The sequence below is a fragment of the Enhydra lutris genome, unplaced genomic scaffold, assembly GCF_002288905.1.
Source record: "Enhydra lutris kenyoni isolate GAN:26980312 unplaced genomic scaffold, ASM228890v2 scaffoldscaffold13, whole genome shotgun sequence".
NCBI lineage: Eukaryota > Metazoa > Chordata > Mammalia > Carnivora > Mustelidae > Enhydra > Enhydra lutris.
The window spans coordinates 51,548,027-51,567,145 of record NW_019154097.1 but is presented as its reverse complement, the minus strand read 5'-3'; the positions used below and the strand labels follow the sequence as shown (position 1 = coordinate 51,567,145).

At 50.3% G+C, this 19,119-nt stretch overlaps 1 protein-coding gene across 2 annotated transcripts in view; it reads left to right on the top strand.

Moving 5' to 3' along the window:
- Window positions 1–3,888: 3,888 nt before the first annotated feature.
- Window positions 3,889–19,119, top strand: part of LOC111145635 (diacylglycerol lipase beta) — a 38,816-nt gene continuing 23,585 nt past the window's right edge. For both annotated transcript variants that reach the window (XR_002640485.1, XM_022500680.1), the window contains exons 1-8: window positions 3,889–4,050; window positions 5,928–6,079; window positions 11,855–12,026; window positions 13,119–13,377; window positions 14,719–14,841; window positions 15,497–15,624; window positions 16,529–16,655; window positions 16,949–17,032. Coding sequence is in view for 1 of the 2 variants with exons in the window: in XM_022500680.1 (XP_022356388.1) it covers window positions 3,956–4,050; window positions 5,928–6,079; window positions 11,855–12,026; window positions 13,119–13,377; window positions 14,719–14,841; window positions 15,497–15,624; window positions 16,529–16,655; window positions 16,949–17,032 (1,140 nt within the window). In the remaining variant the exon portion in view is untranslated. The remainder of the gene's footprint in view (window positions 4,051–5,927; window positions 6,080–11,854; window positions 12,027–13,118; window positions 13,378–14,718; window positions 14,842–15,496; window positions 15,625–16,528; window positions 16,656–16,948; window positions 17,033–19,119) is intronic.

Genomic DNA, 19,119 nt, shown 5'->3' with positions numbered 1-19,119 from the left:
CCCTTCAGAGACTCCTGCCACAGGAGTTTTGTGAAGCTCAAATTAGAGCTTGAGGCACAGACATTAAGTGCTCAGCATCAGTGTGACCCCTTTTCGCCCTCCCTTTGTGCTTAGTTTGGGACAGCTGCTTCCAAAGCTGGCTGGAAACTACTTCTGGCAGGAGACCCTGTGACCTACTTGATGATATTGATCGAGTTTGCCCTCCTTGGGAAAGTACTGGAACTGTAGACACTGATGGCTAAGTACCTCCCCAAACCACCTGAGTGACCTCTACTGAGGGCTGATGGGACTGGGGCTCCAGGTGGGGTTTTCCTGTGCGCCTCGCCCTCTAGTGACTGCATGTGGAAATAGCAAGGACTCCGCGCTGGGCTCATACAGGCCGCCCTCCTTCACCCCTCTGAGCGAGCCTATGTCCTGTGGTCTTGTGTGGGTGCTGTGGGCATTTCTCCTGGGGTTCTGAAACCATTCCCTCTTATCCCTGCCATTTAAAGGCAGGTTGCAGCATAATACAGCACGAATGTCTTAAAACAATGATAGGGATACTTTTGTATAATACTAGGGTGCTCCAGGTCTCCCATCTCTAATTTCCCCGTGGGCACCGAAAAGGGGGAGAGTCTCTAGGCAAGTGCTACACTACACTGGACTTTGTTACCGAAACAGAATGGGAAGACAGAATGTATTTATTCCTCCAATAAGGGATCTAAGACAATAAATGGGTAATAAGGAAACTGGTGTGCACTGAATCGAAAAAAAGTCACTTGTTTACTTCGAATTCTGAGAACTGGAGATCCCAGGGCTGTAAAGAAGGGCTTAGAGAAACAACTCTCCAATTTCCTGAAAGATCGCCTAGCTAACACTGCCCCACCTCCACCCGACAGAGACTAAATGCAAGGATATTAACTTTACTCAGGACACAGGCATTTACTCAAATCAAAGAAAATTAAGTCCCAAAGGGAAAAATAGGGGAGGAAATGAACCAATTGATTTGGAAAAATGAAAAAGTAAAGATCACATTTTCTCCAAGTTAATAGGAAAAAGCCAAGAAAGTCTCCAAAGAATACTTACTGTATTTTGCAAATACACAGCGAAATTAACCAGAAAGAACAAGCAGAGAAGGATATCGAAGAAATTTTCTTTTCTCCAAAAAGATGGAGCATCCATGGTAGGATGTTATCCCTTGTTACATCCGGTTGGTAGATCCTTAGGTGTCAGGCATCTCTGTATTTAAAATCTTCATTTAAAAAAAAGTGATGATGGCCTATTTACCTTTTCAAGAGCTGTGCTTTGGTATTTTGGAAGTACAGTTGACCCTGAACAACATGGATTTGAACTGCATGGGGCCACTTATACGCAGGTTATTTTCAATAAATACAATACAGAACTGTAAATGTATTTTCCTTATGATTTTCTTTTCTCCAGCTTACTTTATTCTAACAATACAGTATATAACGGCTCCTGGTTGGCTCAGTCGGCTAAGCATTTTCAGCTCAGGTCATGATCCCAGGGTCCTGGGATTGAGCCCCATGTGGGAAGACCCCCTATTTAAAAAAAAAAAAAAAGTTAATTTAAGGGCACCTGGGTGGCTCAGTCGGTTTAGCGTCTGCCTTCTGCCCAGGTCATGATCCCGGCATCCCAGGATGGAGTCCCACATCAGCGGGCTCCCTGCTCAGCAGGGAGTCTGCTTTTCCCTCTGCCCTTCATCCTGCTTGTGCTCTCTCTCAAATAAACAAATAAAATCTTTTTTTAGAAACTATTTTTAATAGAAGATTGAAAAACTTGTCTAAAATAAGGAAATTAATGTTTCCTATGAGATACCAACATGATGGAATAATGTTTTAAAACAGCTCTAATTCAATAAATGGAATAATGTTACAAGGAAATAGCAAAACATACTCACAGAGATTAGAAATACATAAAATACAGGGGCACCTGGGCGGCTCAGTTGGTTAAGCGTTTGACTCTCGGTTTTGGCTCAGGTCATGAGCTCAGGCTCCTGAGATTGTGCCCCCTGTTGCTTTCTGCACTCAGCACAGTCTGCTTGGGTTCTCGCCCTCTCCCCCTGCTTCTTCACCCCCACACACAAATAAATAAATCTGGAAGAAAAACCTATACAAAATACATTTTCTTTTCTTTTTAATGTGTATGCTACCTGTTTGAAGTCATAGTTTCGTGGGTTGTTATTGTTTGTGACATGAAGTCATCAGTATCTTTATCTTTACTAACAAAAGCTTATGTAGAAAAATTAACTTAGTGGTAAGCCTTACAAATTCTGTCTGCAAAAGGGAACTATTACATTTGAGAATATTCAGATCATAGGCACAGTCCTGTAGCTTCTGAATTACCCTCTTCCACTGAACTCCTTTTCTTCCTCCAGATCTCATTTTAGTATCCTCTTCAGGGAAGTCTTCCCTGACTTTCTGAGTAAGTCACTTCTGGCCAAACCAAGTACGCAATGAATACTTATTTTATAATGAATGGTTCTCTTTTCTGTAGCAACCTTGTAACTTCCCCATCTACAATTCCCTGTATGATTTCCACAACCATCAATATAATTTCGATATTTTTTTTAACACTGAAATCCTGCCCTTTAGCAGATCACTGAAGGAACTTCAGACTTAGAAAATCTTGATATTCGGGGCGCCTGGGTGGCTCAGTGTGTTAAAGGCTCTGCCTTCAGCTCAGGTCATGATCCCAGGGTCCTGGGATCAAGTCCGTCATTGGGCTCTCTGCTCAGCAGGGGGCCTGCTTCCTCCTCTCTCTCTGCCTGCTTCTCTGCCTACTTGTGATCTCTGTCTGTCAAATAAATAAATAAAATCTTAAAAAAAAAGAAAACCTTGATATTCAGTTTGTTTATTCATTCATCAAGTATTTAATATGTGCCTGTAATTTGCTCTATTATGTGCATAGCAGTGAACAAGACGGACAAGGTAAATTGTTCATGCAATTTACACTCTAAGGTGGAAGGAAAGAGGTAATAAACATGCTACAATGTCAGGGAGTGATTAAGTATCAGGAGGAGAACTGAAGCCAGGGGAGGGAATGGGAACTGGTGGGTGTGCTGTTCAGATAAGGTGGCCAAGGAAAGCCTCTTTGCAACTTGAGCTAAGCCCTGAATGACCTGAGACAGAGACATGGAAATAACTGGAGAGGAACATCCCTGGCCGAGGAAACAATGTAAAAGTCCTGGGGTGAGAATGAGCTTGATATATTTGCGGGGTGGGTGGTGGCGGCAGGCAGTGGGGTGGAGAGACAGAATGGTAACCCAGTCAATCTCATGCACAAAAGTGCAGACTTGCAAGGTCCTAAGCCGAGGATGGGGCTGCTCTTGACGATTCAATCAGGTTGTTCAGGCTGCCGCAGGGGAAATGCACGGGGGGAGGGAGGGGGGGGGGGGGGGGCTGGAGGGAAGCAGGGAAGAATGACGGAGCGCAGTGGGGAGACCCGCGCGGGCACGAAGGAGTCTCGGACTGGGCTGGGGCAGAGTGCAGGTGCTAAGTACTCAGTGCCTTACGCTTAGAGGATAAGGCTCCTCCCCACGCCCCAGCCCAGCTGCTGGGTGGTTTCAGACCCTGAACTCGAGGGGCGGCCTTACGCGGCACTCCTGACCTGGAAGGAGCCCCAGATCGGCCATCACCACCCGTGGATCTCTGGGATGTTTATTCCTCCGGGCCCCGAAGAGTCCTTATCTACAGAACTGGAATATTATCAGAAAGGACCTCGCACACACACAAAACAACCACCACGCTGATGAGCGCCATCCGGGTCAGCGTCTCTGCGCAGGCGCGGAGGGTCCAGCGGCGGCGCGGGGCTCAGTGCGCGTGCGTCTGGCCTGACCCTCGCACGCGCCTGCGCTAAGTCGCAGTCAGTTTGGCGTTGGATCCGGGAGGGTTCGGGGCACCCAGTGGCCACAGGCGCGCGGCGGGCCGGCCCGAGGCCGGGCAGCAGGGCCTCCGCCATGCCCGGGATGGTGCTTTTCGGTCGGCGCTGGGCCATTGCCAGCGACGACCTGGTCTTCCCGGGGTTCTTCGAGCTGTCCCTGCGAGTGGTGTGGTAAGGACGGCGGGCTGGGCGGCCGGGCGGGCGGGCGGCCGGGGCTCGGAGGGAGCGGGTTTCAGCCAGCCGCGAAGAGCGGCAGTGTCGCCGGGTTTGTGCGCGCGGACGCGGAGCCCACGTTCCCTCGTCTGGGCCTCTCCACCGCGCGAAGCTTCCGAGGATATGCGTGCAGCCGTTCTGCCCACTTCTGGGAGGGCACACTGAGGCCGGGTCTGGGGACCCCCAGGTCGGCCCCTGTCGCGTGCGGCGCGGAGGCCTGGCTCCGGGAGCCTCCGGGACGTGGTTATGGACCAAAGGCCGTGCCCTTCGGGATCAGCTTCCTGGAGCTAGAAGCAGCCACTTGGCATTATTACGGCGCTCGGCATGGAAACTCAGGGCATGCAGGGTCAACCAGAGGAAAGGATGGGAAATAGTAGCCTGCTTGTCGTTCCGGAACTGAATTCCCTGAGGAGCAGACAAGCCTGGCACAAAGTCTGCAACCGATGGGAAGTGGAATTGGGCTCCTCAAGTCTGCTCCCAGAGAGGCTGAGCAGGGAATAAATACAGCACCACTGTAATCGAAGAGTGCATTCTTGAGGGGAAAGGAATATAAAAACGTGAAATCCTGGAAGCGGCTTCTCAGTAGTTCCATAGTTTTCATAGCTGAGTCTCTCTGAGGTTATTTCCCATTGTTATTTCCAGACCCAAAGTCCTCATATCACAAAACTGTCAAAAGCATAAAATGTTCTCTAGTCCCAGTTCCACACCTGGGCTTGAATCCTTCATACAGTGTTCTTGCCAGCGCTGCTCAGCCATTTCCTGAAATACAGCCCTTTGGTGCTGTCTTTCCTTGTTCTGCACTGAATTATAGAAGATACTAAGTCTGCAGTACGTGGCCTTGCAAGATTATCAGTGTTCCCTGTGGAACGTCTTGGCATATCTTGATTTACCCCCTCCGGGTTTTTTGGCATTACACACAGCTGACGACAGTGTGTGATTGTCAGTTCCTTGTTAAAACCCCAGAAATCAACGTATCTTGTTAATATTTTAGCAAGCCTGCATTTTGTTGGTTTACACTTGTGTATTTCTGAGTCATGATAAGGTAGCTGTTTTTCATCAGCCCGCATTATAGTTGCCTGCTTATGGCATTAAGTGCCTCTTTGCTATGAGAGCAGGCATAGAATTAGGAACGATCATGTAAACACAGGAAGTATAAAACTCATTTCTTTAAAAATTGGCTTTAGGGGCACCTGGGTGGCTCAGTGGGTTAAGCCTCTGCCTTCCCCTCAGGTCATGATCTCGGGGTCCTGGGATCGAGCCCCATGTCGGGTTCTCTGCTCGGCGGGGAGCCTGCTTTCCCTCTCTCTCTCTCTCCCCGGCTGCCTCTGTCTGCTTGTGATCTCTCTCTCTGTCAAATAAATAAAATCTTTTAAAAATAAATAAAAATTGGCTTAAAAAAAGTCACACTCTTTAATTGACTTAGTAGATCTTTTATTATTTTTCTTAGTAGATCTTTTATTGGAGAAAATTGTATTCCAAAGCACACTTCACCTTGCCTTGGGAAATTAACTCTTTTTTAAAAAATTTAATTAAAATTTTTAAAAAAAATATTAACTCCTTTTATTTCTTCCTGTAATTTTTTAAAAAAATTTTTAGTAGATTTTATTTAATTATTTGACAGAGACACGGCGAGAGAGGGAACATGCAGGGGAGTGAGAGAGGGAAAAGCAGGCCTCCTGCTGAACAGGGAGCCCAACTCAGGGCTCGATACCGGAGATCACGACCTGAGCTGAAGGCAGACCCCTCCCAATGACTGAACCACCCAGGCGCCCTCTGTAGTGTTTTATAATGTAGTCCCTTGGTTTCCCTTTCTGACCCTCCCTATCTCTCGGCAGGTGGATTGGCATTTTGACTTTGTACCTCATGCACCAAGGGAAGCTGGACTGTACAGGTGGCGCCCTGCTCAGCAGTTACTTGATCGTTCTTCTTGTTCTCCTAGCAATTATTATATGTACAGTGGCCGCCATCACGTGTGTCAGCATGAAAGGTAAAGGGTAGCCTTTTCCTTTTTGAGATATAATTCGTGTACTGTACAATTCACCCATCGGAAGCATCCAAGATCGTGATTTTTAGTATATTCCCAGAGTTTTGCAGCCTTCACACAATCTTAGTACATTCTCCTCACCTCCAAAAAGAAATCCTATGCCTGTTAGCAGTCACTCCTCATTTTCCCCCAATTTCCTCAGCTCTAGCCATCTGCTGACCTACTTTGTCTGTAGATCTGCCTGTTCTGGGTCAAACAGGTGGAGTCATCCCCTATGTGGCCGTTGGGTCTGGCCTCTTAAACTTAGCATGTTTTCTGGGTTCATTCATCTTTTAGTGTGTGTCAACTCTTCATTCTTCTTAAGACTGAATAATATTGGCTCAGTCGGCTGAGCATCCGCCTTCAGCTCAGGTCATGATCCCAGGGTCCTGGGATCCAGCCCCACATCAGGCTCCCTGCCTAGTGTGGAGCCTCCCTCTCCCTCTGCCCCCTGCCGACCCCTGCTCCTGGGCACTCATGCCCTCTCTCTCTCTCTCTCTCTCAAATAAATCAAAATTTTAAAAAAATTACGTCGACTGGTTTGCCACATTTTACTTACCCATTTGTCAGTCGGTGGACATTTGGATTATTAACACTTTGGGGCTATTCCAGATAAAGCTGCTGTGAACATTCACATAGGTGTTTTTGTACAGGCAGAGGTTTTAATTTCTCTTGGATGTGTGCCTAGGCATGGAATGGCCAGATCATGTGGTAACCCCATGTTTAACCTTCTGGGGAGCTTCCGGACTGGAGTCCAAGCAGCTACACCATTTCTCTTTCAGTTTATAAAGAGTTTCGGTTTCTCCCCATTGTCAGCAGCGCTTACCTTTGTCTGACTTTCCGATCCTAGCCGTCCTTCTGGTGGATCTCTCTGAGGTGGTGATTTGCAGTTCTTGGTGAGCATCCTCTCGTAGCTTACTGGCCATTCGTTTATCTATGATGTGTCTACTCAGATCCTTTCCCTGTTTTTGTTTGTTTTTAAGATTTTATTATTTGACAGACGGAGATCACAAGTAGGTAGAGAGAGGGGGGGAAGCAGGCTCCCTGCCAAGCAGAGAGCCCAATGTGGGGCTCGATCCCAGGACCCTTGGATCATGACCTGAGCCGAAGGCAGAGGCTTTAACCCACTGAGCCACCTCCAGTGCCCCTCCCCCATTTTAAGTTGAGTTATTTGTCCTTTTTTATTAAAGTTCAGTTCAGTAACAGTTCCATCTGTTTTTATTTTTTAAGATTTCATTTATTTATTTGATATAAAGACAGCGAGAGAGGGAACACAAGCAGGGGGAGTAGAAGAGGGAGAAACAGGCTTCCTGCCAAGCAAGGAATATAATGTGGGGCTCGATCCCAGGACCCTGAGATCATGACCTGAGCTAAAGGCAGATGCTTAACGACTGAACCACCCAGGCGCCCTCCATCTATTCTTTTTTTTTTTTTTTTTAAAGATTTTATTTATTTGACAGAGAGATCACAAGTAGGCAGAGAGGCAGGCAGAGAGAGAGGGGGAAGCAGGCTCCCCGCTGAGCAGAGAGCTCGATGTGGGGCTCAATCCCAGGACCCCGAGATCATGACCTGAGCCGAAGGCAGAGGCTTAACCTACTGAGCCACCCAGGCGCCCCCCTCCATCTACTCTTAATGATAATTTTTTTCTCCATGTTACAGTTTTTGCAGTTACTTTGCTGAAAATGTTGGGAGCCTTCCCTGTATGAACCTCCTATCAGGTTCATAGGAGGAGCTGAGCACTGTGGTGCATTAGAAACTAAAAACTCGGCGGTCAGAGGCAGGGCTAAATGACACGCTCCCCTCCAGCACGTTTCATCATTGCTTGAGTGGGGCTGGGGGAGGCAGGCTCACACATTCCAGATGATGATGAAAGCACTGGGAGGCAGTAGCTGATAACCCTGGGCAACAGAGTCGTGATCTCGGCGGTGAATGACCAACTGAAACTGAAAAGATGGGGGTAGCTTGTGGGGAGTGATGGAGAAATGTTAGTGGCCGAGTATTTCATGAGAAAGACCACAGGGTTTTAAAAATGTCTAAGAGATGTGGCATGTGCCCACTTAAAGAGACATGTACGGAAAAGAAAGCGCTGTGTATTTGAGCATGCCCGTGAAAACATGAATGCGTGCATGAATGTCTAGAGCAAAGAAGGTCCCCATTCTGTTCTGTGTCAGTCCCTGCTCTGTGGCTTTAGCACCATGGAGTTGTGGTTTCAATGTTGTGTTTTTGTTGTTTCTTAGAGCGTGTGGGTGGGGGTTCGCAGAGGGAAAGAGAGAACCTCAAGCAAACTCCGTACTGAGTGCGGAGCCCGGTGCAGGGGTTGATCTCACGACCCTGAGATTATGATCTGAGCTGAAACCGAGAGTCGGTCGCTTAACCAGCTTAGCCAGCCACGTGCCCCAGCGCTATGGAGCCTTTCGTGAAGTCTGAGTTTCTGCAAGGTGAAGTATTTGGGTTGGTGTCACTTCATTTGTGGCACCATCTCATTTCTTGGCCCTTTCTCTTCATGTCCTGTTCTGGTTAGGAGACTCAGTGTTCAGATCTGAAGCAGGAATGTGAGCTTTTTTTCCCTTGAGTATTTTTTCTTCAGACATCTTTGGTGGTGTCGGGGCACATACACCGTGGTGGATGGTCGTGTTTGCTCCCCTTCAGCACTTGCCTAAGGCCTGCACCGTCTCACGCTCACGGTCAGAGCTCAGAATACATCCGATGGTGTACGTTAGGCGTTCTGTGCTAGCAGTTTGTGTTATGGGCGGGTTGCCTGTCCGGCAGCCTCTTCCAAACAACCCAGTTTTATTTGGGACGTCCCCCATCCCTCACATATGAAGTAAGTGTGTCAGAGAAGCCAGCTCTCCACCCAGCTCAGGAATGATGCTCCCATGTCAGTGACTGGTTCCGGAACGGACATGCGACCCAGTTGGAGCCAGTGAAACTCGGGAATTTTCTGGAAGGTTCTGGGGAGTCTTGATCCTCGAGGAAAGACACAGAAGTAATACAGTGTTTTCAGGCTGGTGATTCTGTGGAGGGAGGAGCTGTTGAATTCCTGGTGTATCTCCACTCACAGCCAGGACGAGCTGACACACAGGAGGGCAGAGTCGTGAGAAGCCAGAGAGCCGGGACGCCTGTCCCAGCGCTGCACTTCAGTCCCCGAGTCAGGGCATGTCCTGGGTCCTTCCTGTTTTTCAACTTTTGTTACTTGTGGTGAGAGGGGCCATAACTGAACTAAAAGCAATATTTTATAAATCACGTTAGTTTAAGTGCCAGCCTTGAGATCATGATCTGAGTCAAAATCAAAAGTCAGTGCTTAACTCACTGAGCCACCCAGGCATCCTTGTTAATTTTATTCTTGATACGTGGGTAACTTCTGTTGCCCCTTTTGTTCCGTGAGGCGTCTCAGTAATTAACCTGTCGCTCATGCTGGAGGGCCATGTTTATGTAGCTTTGGGCTGGTCTTACTCTCTCGGAGAGACACCCCAAGCTGCAGGGGGCACATGTGGGACCAGCAGGGTTCGGTCATCTTGATCCAAGACACTGAGGCACGTGCGCTCCTCTCTCTCCCGGTCATCAGTCATCGGTGCAGCGTAGCTGGGGAGAAGCTCGATGCTGCGGTTTCTGGTGTTGACCTGAGAACCGCCCTGGTGAAATCCTTCTGTTCCTATCATGGGGGAGGCTTAGTTAAGGAAGGTCCAGCCTCACGACTACCCCGTTTTCACGGCGGAGCACCCTCAGCCTCCAGGGTGTGCCGTTTGCTGTGTTCAATGCGGGTTCTGGGCCATTTCCTTGCGTCACCTCCGTGCTCGTCTCCCGCTGGGGAAGGTCGGGGCAGTGTGTAGAGCCGTTGAAGCCCAGATGCTGTGACACGGGCCTGTGTTCTGTGATCTTCGCACGAGTGGCTCTGTGCGGTGAAGCCCCGGGCGGCGCCGCAGTCCGTTCCGCGAGGAGGTTCTGCTCGGCGGTCATGGGGCCTCCACATCCCAGCACCCCGGGAGCAGCAGGTCCTCGCCGGGCCCTCCTTGCCTCGAGAGGAAGATCTCTTATCTAAGTAAATAATTATGTTTTCATCGGTGGGTTTGACTGGATAAAGGAGGTTTTTTTCAGTATCTTGATTTCTTTTTGGAATCTTAGAACTCCATTTTCTGCTTCCTTATTTACGACTGTATTTCATGCACGGACTGGCGGAGTGCCGGGCCGGGCGCTGTGGGTGCTGCTGGGGGCCGGCCCAGCCGGAGTTCCCTGCTGCCCGTGGTCGGCTGGTTGCAGCGGGCTCCCGGCGGGGCGCGGGGGTGTTAGGCCCGCACCCTTAGTCCCTCGGGGAGAGAGAGTTGTTTTGGTTACCTTATATTTTGTCTTTGTGCCAAACAGAAACTTTAGAGCATGAGTCTAATTAGTTACCCAGTCTAATGGAAGGTGATTCTTGGAACATAACAACTGTTTCCTCGGGGCACCTGGGTGGCTCAATGGGTTAAAGCCTCTGCCTTTGGCTCAGGTCGTCATGATCCCGGGGTCCTGGGATCGAGCCCCTAAGTAGAAGTGATTGTGTCGTAGAAGCCTGGTTCATCCTCTCTCTCTGCCTGCCTCTCTGCCTACTTGTGATCTCTCTCTGTCAAATAAATAAATAAAATCTTTAAAAAAAAAAAAAAAGCTGTTTCCTCACCAGATCATTCTTTAAATCTTAAGATTGTCTTCACTCATGGTTTTGGGTTTTTGTTTTTTTTTCCACTGTTTTCGTTTTAATCATTTGGCATTTTTGTGTCGCTTCAGTTAGTACTTATCACACCTTTTCCCAGAGGGAGAGAGCTGAGGTTTTACATGGAGAATTAAAGCGCATGGACCTCAGTGGGCCACTTGGGTTTGTGGGAGACACACGGTGAAAAGGTTGCGTCTATGTGTTGGGTTTCTTCAAGTGTTCCCGTGCGTCAGAATTGTTCACTTTCCAAGAGTGCGGACCCTGGTGAACTGGAGAGCCAGGACCATGCAGACCTGGATTGTGGGGGTTTTGTCGTTGTTGTTGTTAAGATTTTGTTTATTTATTTGACAGAGTGGGGGAAGGGGCAGAGAGAGAGGGAGAGAGAGAATCTCAGGGAGACTCCCCGCTGAGCACAGAGCCATATGTAGGGCTCTGTCTCATGACCCTGAGATCATGACCTGAGCGGAAATCAAGAATCAGAGGCTTAATCAACCCTATCACCCAGGCACCTCTTGGGTTATGTTTTAGAAAATAGTTACTAAGCTCTCTTAGCCTCAGTTTCCTCATTTGTAAGATGGGGCAGTAACTATCTTCAGAGCTGTGAGGATTACAGAATAATGGGTGTTAAGTGTTTCACGTGGTGCCTGAACGCCATACATCTCGAGCAGATGGTGGAGTTATTTTCTAGAGTCGGGTGACCGTGTATCTCTGCTGGCCCGGGACAGTTCTGTTTTGTGCCCGATGTCCCAGCATAATTATTCGTAGCCCCTCCTTCCTCTCTCAGAAGTGCCCCAGCTTGGGCAATGATTGTATGGCCATCCCAGTTAGAACCCTGAAGTCTCTTGAGACCCTCGTAAGTCTAGGAAATGAATCTGAGGCTTTTTGTCCTATTTTTACCCCTGACTTGGTCACTTGCTCTCAGCCTTCGGCACTGATTTCCAATTGAGAGTAGAAACCACCTACAGTAGTAACAGATGCTCTCCGCCCTCTGTTTCTGTGGAAAGGAAGTCTCCGAGGAAGCCAGGTGCCCAGTTTGAGTATCTTTTGTGTTTTAGGAACCATCTGTAATCCTGGACCACGGAAATCTATGTCCAAACTGCTTTACCTCCGCCTAGCGCTCTTTCTGCCGGAGATGGTCTGGGCCTCTCTGGGGGCTGCCTGGATAGCGGACGACGTTCAGTGTGACAAGACGGTGGTGAGCGGCATCGTTGCCACAGTTGTCATCAGGTGGGGTCTTCCGTCTTCTCTTTCAGTTTCTTGTCTCAGGTGCATTTGAGATGTGAGGAAACAGACCTTTCTGAGTCACTGCAGATAGCCCAGTGTCATGCGGGCTTCCTCAAATTGTTAGAAATTGGACTTTTTTTTTTTTTTTAAGATTTTATTTATTTGATAGAGAGAGCACAAGTAGTTAGAGCAGCAGACCTCTCAGCAGAGGGAGAGGGAGAAGCAGGCCCTCTGCTGAGCAGGGAGCCCGATGTGGGGCTCGATTCCAGAACCCTGGGATCATGACCTGAGCCGAAGGCTGATGCTTAACAACTAAGCCACCCAGGTGCCCTGAAATTGGACCTTTTTGAGTAAATCATAAAAACCGAGACATGTATTTATATGTAAGGAATAATTTATCTCCCGTTAATACATTTATTGATAACATTTCTTTTTCTTGCTGGTTCTTGCTCTTCTCTATTCCACTCTTTCTGTTATTAGAAAGAAGAAAACCCAAAGACCAAATCAAGGGCAAAAACTAAAGGCGGAATGAGAAGAAACAACAGTGTCAGGAATTGTGAGGGACTAATGGATGGGATTGGCTTTTCCCAGTCTCCAGGCTCGCAGTCTTAGGAAGGATCTAGTTACTTCCCCTGGTGGAGACTCATGCTGACGCTGCCCTTCCCACGCCGCACATGCAGGGGCAGCAGAGTCCCTGCACAGAGGTGCATTTTCCTGTGCACGTGTTCGTGAACCATGATGTCTGGCACATTGTGCCCTGAATGTATGAATGAAAAACCCATCAGAGTATCTCACGATGTGGCAAAGTTCTTTGGGTTTTACCAAACATGGCCTGGGTCATGGCCAGTGGACGGACCATGGAGAACAGGTTCCAGCTACTTCCGTGTCCAGGCTGCAACTCTGCCTACCAGGCACCTCCTTTTCTCTTTTGTGGTCTTCACTTCTAAGGCTCTGACTTCTGTGGGACCAGGGTCAGCCACAGGCCTATAAAGAACTTTCTAGAAAAAACAAGTGGCTCACCTCCACCTGGTTCTGGGAGAGCCGCATCTGGACGTGGGACCCAGGGTCCTCATGCCTTCTCTCTCTGTTTTGCAGCTGGGTTATCATCGTCTCCACCGTGGTCACCATCATCATCGTCTTTGACCCCCTCGGGGGGAAAATGGCTCCATATCCCTCCGCTGGCCCCAACCACCTGGATAGTCGTGAGTCCAGCCAGCTACTTAATGGCCTCAAGACAGCAGCTACGAGCGTGTGGGAAACCAGAATCAAGCTGCTGTGCTGTTGCATCGGGAAGGACGACCATACTCGAGTAGCTTTTTCGAGTACGGCAGAGCTTTTCTCAACCTACTTTTCAGTAAGCTGAAGGGGTCTGCTTTCGTCTCTTTCTCCTCAGTAAATGTCTCATGTTAACATGAATACTCTGTTCACGCCAAAGTGCTCTTGCACATGTGTGCTGTGTGGCGTGGCGGGGTCGGGGGGTGTTAGTGCAGGGCCCTGCGCTCGCGGACCCGTCTCCCTGGCGGGTGCGTCCTGGTGTAGCCACCTGTTTGTTACACTGTCGGGATTCTTAGTTCATTTTTAAGGAGCTCCGTGATGGAACCTGCATGTTGTGGGGCGGATTTGCCAGCTGGTCCCCTCTGCAGGCGCCAGGTGTGGGCGGTGCCGTGTGTCCAGGGAGCTGTCAGGCCCCGTCTGCTACTTCATAGCGTGATAGACGTGATAGATGACTCTACTCCTGAAGGAGAGTTTCAGTATGTTACTACTGGGTGGGCAGGTGTCTTCATTCTAGAGCGGTTTCTTCAGTGATTTGGGAACACTCGTTTTCTTCCACATCCAGCGTTTTCCAGTAATGTTCTCTGGGGAACTGTTGTGTTCGGTGTTGAGACCTGGGAAGGGAGAGGAGTTCTCATGACGTCCTGCGTGACTGCCGGTCCCTCCTTGCCTCTCTGTGGCGTCTGTGGGGCCCAGGGCTGGCCTGTAGGTTGGCCCCAGGCGGCTGCCTACATCCAGGGACTGGAGAAGTGTTTCTTCCTAAACTAACCTTCAAGGAGTGCTCTGGTCTGGGCCTAAGATAGTTGGAAGAACCGGTGGCTCAGGCCGAGTGGCCAGTGCCTGGTGCTTCCTTGCGGACCGGAAGTGGCTGGAGGCAGCTGAGGATTCCTGCTACTCCATATCCCACCTGAAGGACAAGGGGGAGGCGGGCACAGGAGACCTCCCCCTGCTGCTTTCCTTGTCTGAGGTTCTTTTGGAGGCTTGCTGTAGCCACAGAGTCCAAGTTCAGCCTCTTAAATCTCTACCAGGGACTCTTGGAACAGAACCATGGCATTTTGAGCAAGAGTCTAAATTTGGGCTAAAATTGGCCATTTAGTACAAAGATGGTGAACTTCCTTATCCATTTGCTCCCAACTATACAAAAGCTGTGAACTGAGTTAAGTAGCTACATTAGCTTGAAATGAAATTTGAAAATAAGGGTCCAGCAGCATTTCTCTGTTCTCCCGTGGATTTGTCTGAGTGCAGGATTGTAAAAATCAAGCTCACATACAGATGGAGTCTTGAAAGGAAAATATTCTTAAGGAACATCTTTACGTGTAACTGTGTGTGTGCGTGTGTGTGAACTGTAAAAAATAAACTGACTTTTAAGGAACTCAAAGGCCATCCCTGCTGAGTTGTGCGACAAGCCACTGTTTTCATCCAGGACACAGACCTGGTGCCCAGCGACATTGCGGCGGGCCTCACCCTTCTCCATCAGCAACAGGACAATATCAGGAACAGCCAGGAGCCAGATGAGGTGATCAGCCATTCCCCAGGACCCCCCCAGGTAAGCCCCTTCCTGTTTGGTTGTCAGGTTTCGACATTTACTCCTATTCATACATCTTCAAAAAAACGAAACAGACTGGCCAGCAGCGAATTCAGGACCGTTGGCTTGGAATGTGGTGTGTGGCTTGTGCTGGCTGCTCCACCATCCATTGTATTTTTAAAGCATTTTCTTTTAGGAAATTGTTGAAATCTGTACAGCAAAAGTCCTTTCTGAGATGGGCCTGACTCCCCCGGGTGCGTGTGCTCTCTTCTCTGGGCCGAGGGAGCAGAAACAGTTGGGTTTTGCTGGAGGAGTTTTCCTGCCGCAGGTGTTGGCTTCTGAAGGAGGTTGCACATGGGTGGGTGTCGTTCTCTGCACCTCATGCAGGGGCCTGGCGCTCTGCTGTCCTCACGCGCCTCGTGCTCGTCACTGGCTTGTTCCAGCAGGGGCCGCAGGAGTTATAGTAGGGGTTCTTGCTGTTGACGTCCACCGTCCTGGCTACAGTCCTGTAAAACCAGAGTCTTTCTTTGTCCCTGTTCCAGGACAAGTTTTCCCTGTGGAAGACCCCTGAGGTCTATTCAACGAGGAAAGAAAGGGGCGTCACCAGGAGTTGGAGTTCAGGTTATGATCTCCGTCGGTCCTGACCGTGATGGGCTCTGTTGTTCTTCTCTTCCAGGAAGCTGATTTGGACACCGAGTTAGCCAACTGTCGCCATTACGTGCAGTTTGCAGCAGCGGCCTACGGGTGGCCCCTCTACGTCTACCGGAACCCCTTCACTGGGCTCTGCAAGATTGGCGGGGACTGGTGGGTGGGCGCGCCCGGCCCCGCGGTCATGCTGCTCAGTGCTCCTCGGAGCCCTCGCTGTACTTTCTAAAAATAATCCCGTTGCCCTTTCCAAAAATGTTCTGTTTTGAAATATTTCAAAACCGCAAGCACGGTACCAGGAACACCCATCGATCCTTTATCTGGAGCCACCAGTTGTGACTCAGTGTGGTCACATGTGCTGTGTCACCGTTGCTCTGCTGAAGCTCCAGCGGCGGAGGGCGCGCCCCTTACCCCCTGCCGCTCGGGCCCCGTTTCCTGAGAACGAGGACCTTCTGCACGTGCTCAGGACGCTTCTGCGCCAGCATAGCTAGCGTTAAGCAAGAGCTCACTTAGGTTCTGGAGTCACGGTTTCATGCTTGTCCCAGGAGTGGCCTCCAGAGTAAGGTTTCCTCCACGTGAAGCTTACGCATCACACTTGGTGTCTATCTGGCACAGTTCCTCCTTGTTTTACGTCTTGTGTGAGGCTGACATTGCATTGCGTGGTAGCCTAGGTATTTTGTGAATGGCTCTCAGTTTGTATTCGATGGTCTCTTCCGGATTAGAGTCAAGTTACACATCTTTGGCAGGAATTCCCCAGAAGCAACATTGCGCACTTCTTGCTCCGTCGTATCAGCAAACAGGATGCCAGTTTGCCCTATTCCTGGAGATTTGAGAGTCTCTCCACTTCTTAATATATTTTTTGGTTATGTAAAACACGAACACGACTCCAGAAGTCAGAACTCTAGTAACAGGTGTGCCCAGAAATGGTAAAGGCCATTATTCGGGAGCCAGAGTAAGTGCTGAGCATAGTGAACTCTGGTTCTCATGTGTGCTGGGGGGACGGGACAGTGGGGGTGATGCTCCCTGCTCAGTACCATAACTGACACGTTCGCCGTGTGTTTAGTTTTAGAAGCAGGACGACGGACTACGACCTGGTCGGCGGCGACCAGCTGCACTGCCACTTCGGCTCCATCCTGCACACGACGGGCCTGCAGTACAGGGATTTCATTCACATAAGCTTTCATGACAAGGTCGGTACAACGGCGCCTCGTCACTGCTCTGGGGTCCTGGGGTCCTTTGAGAGTGTGGCGGAAGTTATAAATTACCTCCCCCAGAAAATGCGCGCGCACACACACACACGGACTTAATGCGAGATGGAGTCAGAAGTCTTTGTAGAGATACTGCCCTGGGTTCTAGGCAGCCCACCTTCTGTGGGAGAACAGCGCCACTGCCCAGCTGTTAGAGACGCTGGGCTGGGCGAACTCGGCCCCGTAGCCGCGCGCTCTCACTCTCCAGAACTCATGCTTCTTTCCCTCACCCTCAGGTCTATGAGCTTCCCTTTTTAGTGGCTCTGGACCACAGGAAGGAATCTGTCGTGGTAGCAGTGAGAGGAACCATGTCTCTGCAGGTAAGGAGCACCGTGCTCGAGGCCCCGGGACGAGGGGTGGGGTGCCAGGAGACCCACCTTTGCTGGAACAGGGGATAGAGTCCTCATCAGTTAGAGCAGCAGGTGTAGCAGAAAAGACCAGGATAGAAAGTGGAGAAGCCTACCCGGGGCTGTTACGTGCTGCCTTTGGAGAAATGATTGGATTCTGTTCTTTTCACTGAGAAGCGTCAGAAACAGAGCGGCAGGCCTGGGTTCCTCAGTGGAGGACTTCCTCCAGAGGCGCCCCCCGACTCACCAGGGCCGCAGGGCCTGCTGTGGAGCCCTGTTGCCCCGCCTGCCCGCCCCCGCCTTCCCTGCCCGGTGCAGATGAGTGGGCGGCTGCTGCGTTCTTCCTGTGTCGTGCTCTCTGGTCTGTTCTTGGCCATTCCTCAGTCTCGTTTCCTGATCCTCACTTCCCCACTGACCCAGAAAGTGTAGTGAGACACCACAGTAGGAGCTCTCGGCCTCCTGCGGCCAGGGCCTGCCACTCTGGGTGTTGGCCAGGACTCCGCACCTGCCCAGGGCTCTGCCGGAGACAAGCAGATGCCTCACCCACCCCGGCCCCGCTTCTGGTGATTCCGCAGCATTCCCCAGCTGGCCCCGGAAGGAAGCATGCACTTATTCTTGCCTTTTCTCCTGGCTTCCTGCCCAGATCTCTCTGGCTGTCTCCCCATTCGCAGCCCCGTGGCCCTCATTGTGGCCCTGCCCGCAGCGCCACTTCCCCTCCCCCACACGCCTGGGAAGCAGTTTACTACCTTGGTTCCTGTCTCTGGTCTCTTATCTTCTCAGTCAGTCCTTATTCCGTCCACAGACGGGACTGTCTGTCTAGACCATGGGTCAGATGTTACCACTGCTTCTTAAAAACCACCCTTGGGCGCACCCCACCCCGTTACTTTTTTTTTTTTTTTTAAGATTTTATTTATTTGACAGAGAGGAGAGACAGTGAGAGAGGGAACACAAGCAGGGGGAGTGGGAGAGGGAGAAGCAGGCTTCCCGTGGAGCAAGGAGCCTGATGCAGGACTCGATCCCAGGACCCTGGAATCATGACTTGAGCCAAAGGCAGACATTTAACAACTGAGCCACCCAGGCACCCCAAGATTTTTTATTTATTTATTTATTTTGAGAAAGCTTGTGAGTGGGGGAGGGAGGGGCTGAAGGAGAAGAGAGAGAAAATCTTAAGCAGGCTACGCACCCAGCGCAGAGCTCGACACTGGGCTCTCTCTCATGACCCTGAGATATGACCTGAGCCAAAATCAAGAGGCGGATGCTTAAGCGACTGAGCCTCCCAGGCACCCCCCCCATTACTTTTTAATAGAAAATTTATGTGTCTTATCACAGCTCTGTTGGTGTTTAGTGACCTCACCCCAGCCCGCCTTTCTGGTTTCTACCCCGAGCTCAGCCTGCCAGTGGTTCTCCAGTGTGCCAGAGTCCCCCCAAGCTTTGCAGGGTATAGTTATGGAGTCCACTCCCCAGTGGGTTAGCTGCCCTGGGTCCTGGGGGGACACCTGCCTCTTGGGCTCTACATGGGTGCCTGCCCCTCTATCTGCTTCCTGTGCTCAGATGCTCTCTGCCTTGGGTCTTCCTGGCCCCTTGGGTGGGGTTGCTGTCCCTGTTCCCTGAAAGCAAGATTTTCCTTAAATCTTTTGCTCAGATGCCACCTCCTCCAGGAAGTCTACCCCCACCCCAGCTCTGTAGTGCACCCTCCCCACGCCCATGAATCTCTTACCCTCCCTTAGGTTTCAGTGAGCTGTTGATAGCCCCTTGAGGATAGGAACCATACTTTGTTCAAAACCCAGGTACAGGGCTCTGTGCTTCATGAGTACTTAGAAGAGGTGTGGAGTGAGGAAAGGCAGAAGGTGTGCCTTAGCTGCGTCACACGCCCGCTGCTTGCGGTGGGTCCCTCAGGAGTTTCCTGGCTACCTGGGTTTCCCTCCTGAGGTTGGGTGTCTGGTTCAGTCCTCAGTGGTCTGACCCAGGCGACCGTAGTGCTCCACGGTCCCTCAGAGGGACCTGCCCCGCCGGCCTCTGCGCGCAGCTCGTCCCAACGGCCTCTTCCAATGCGCTCTTTG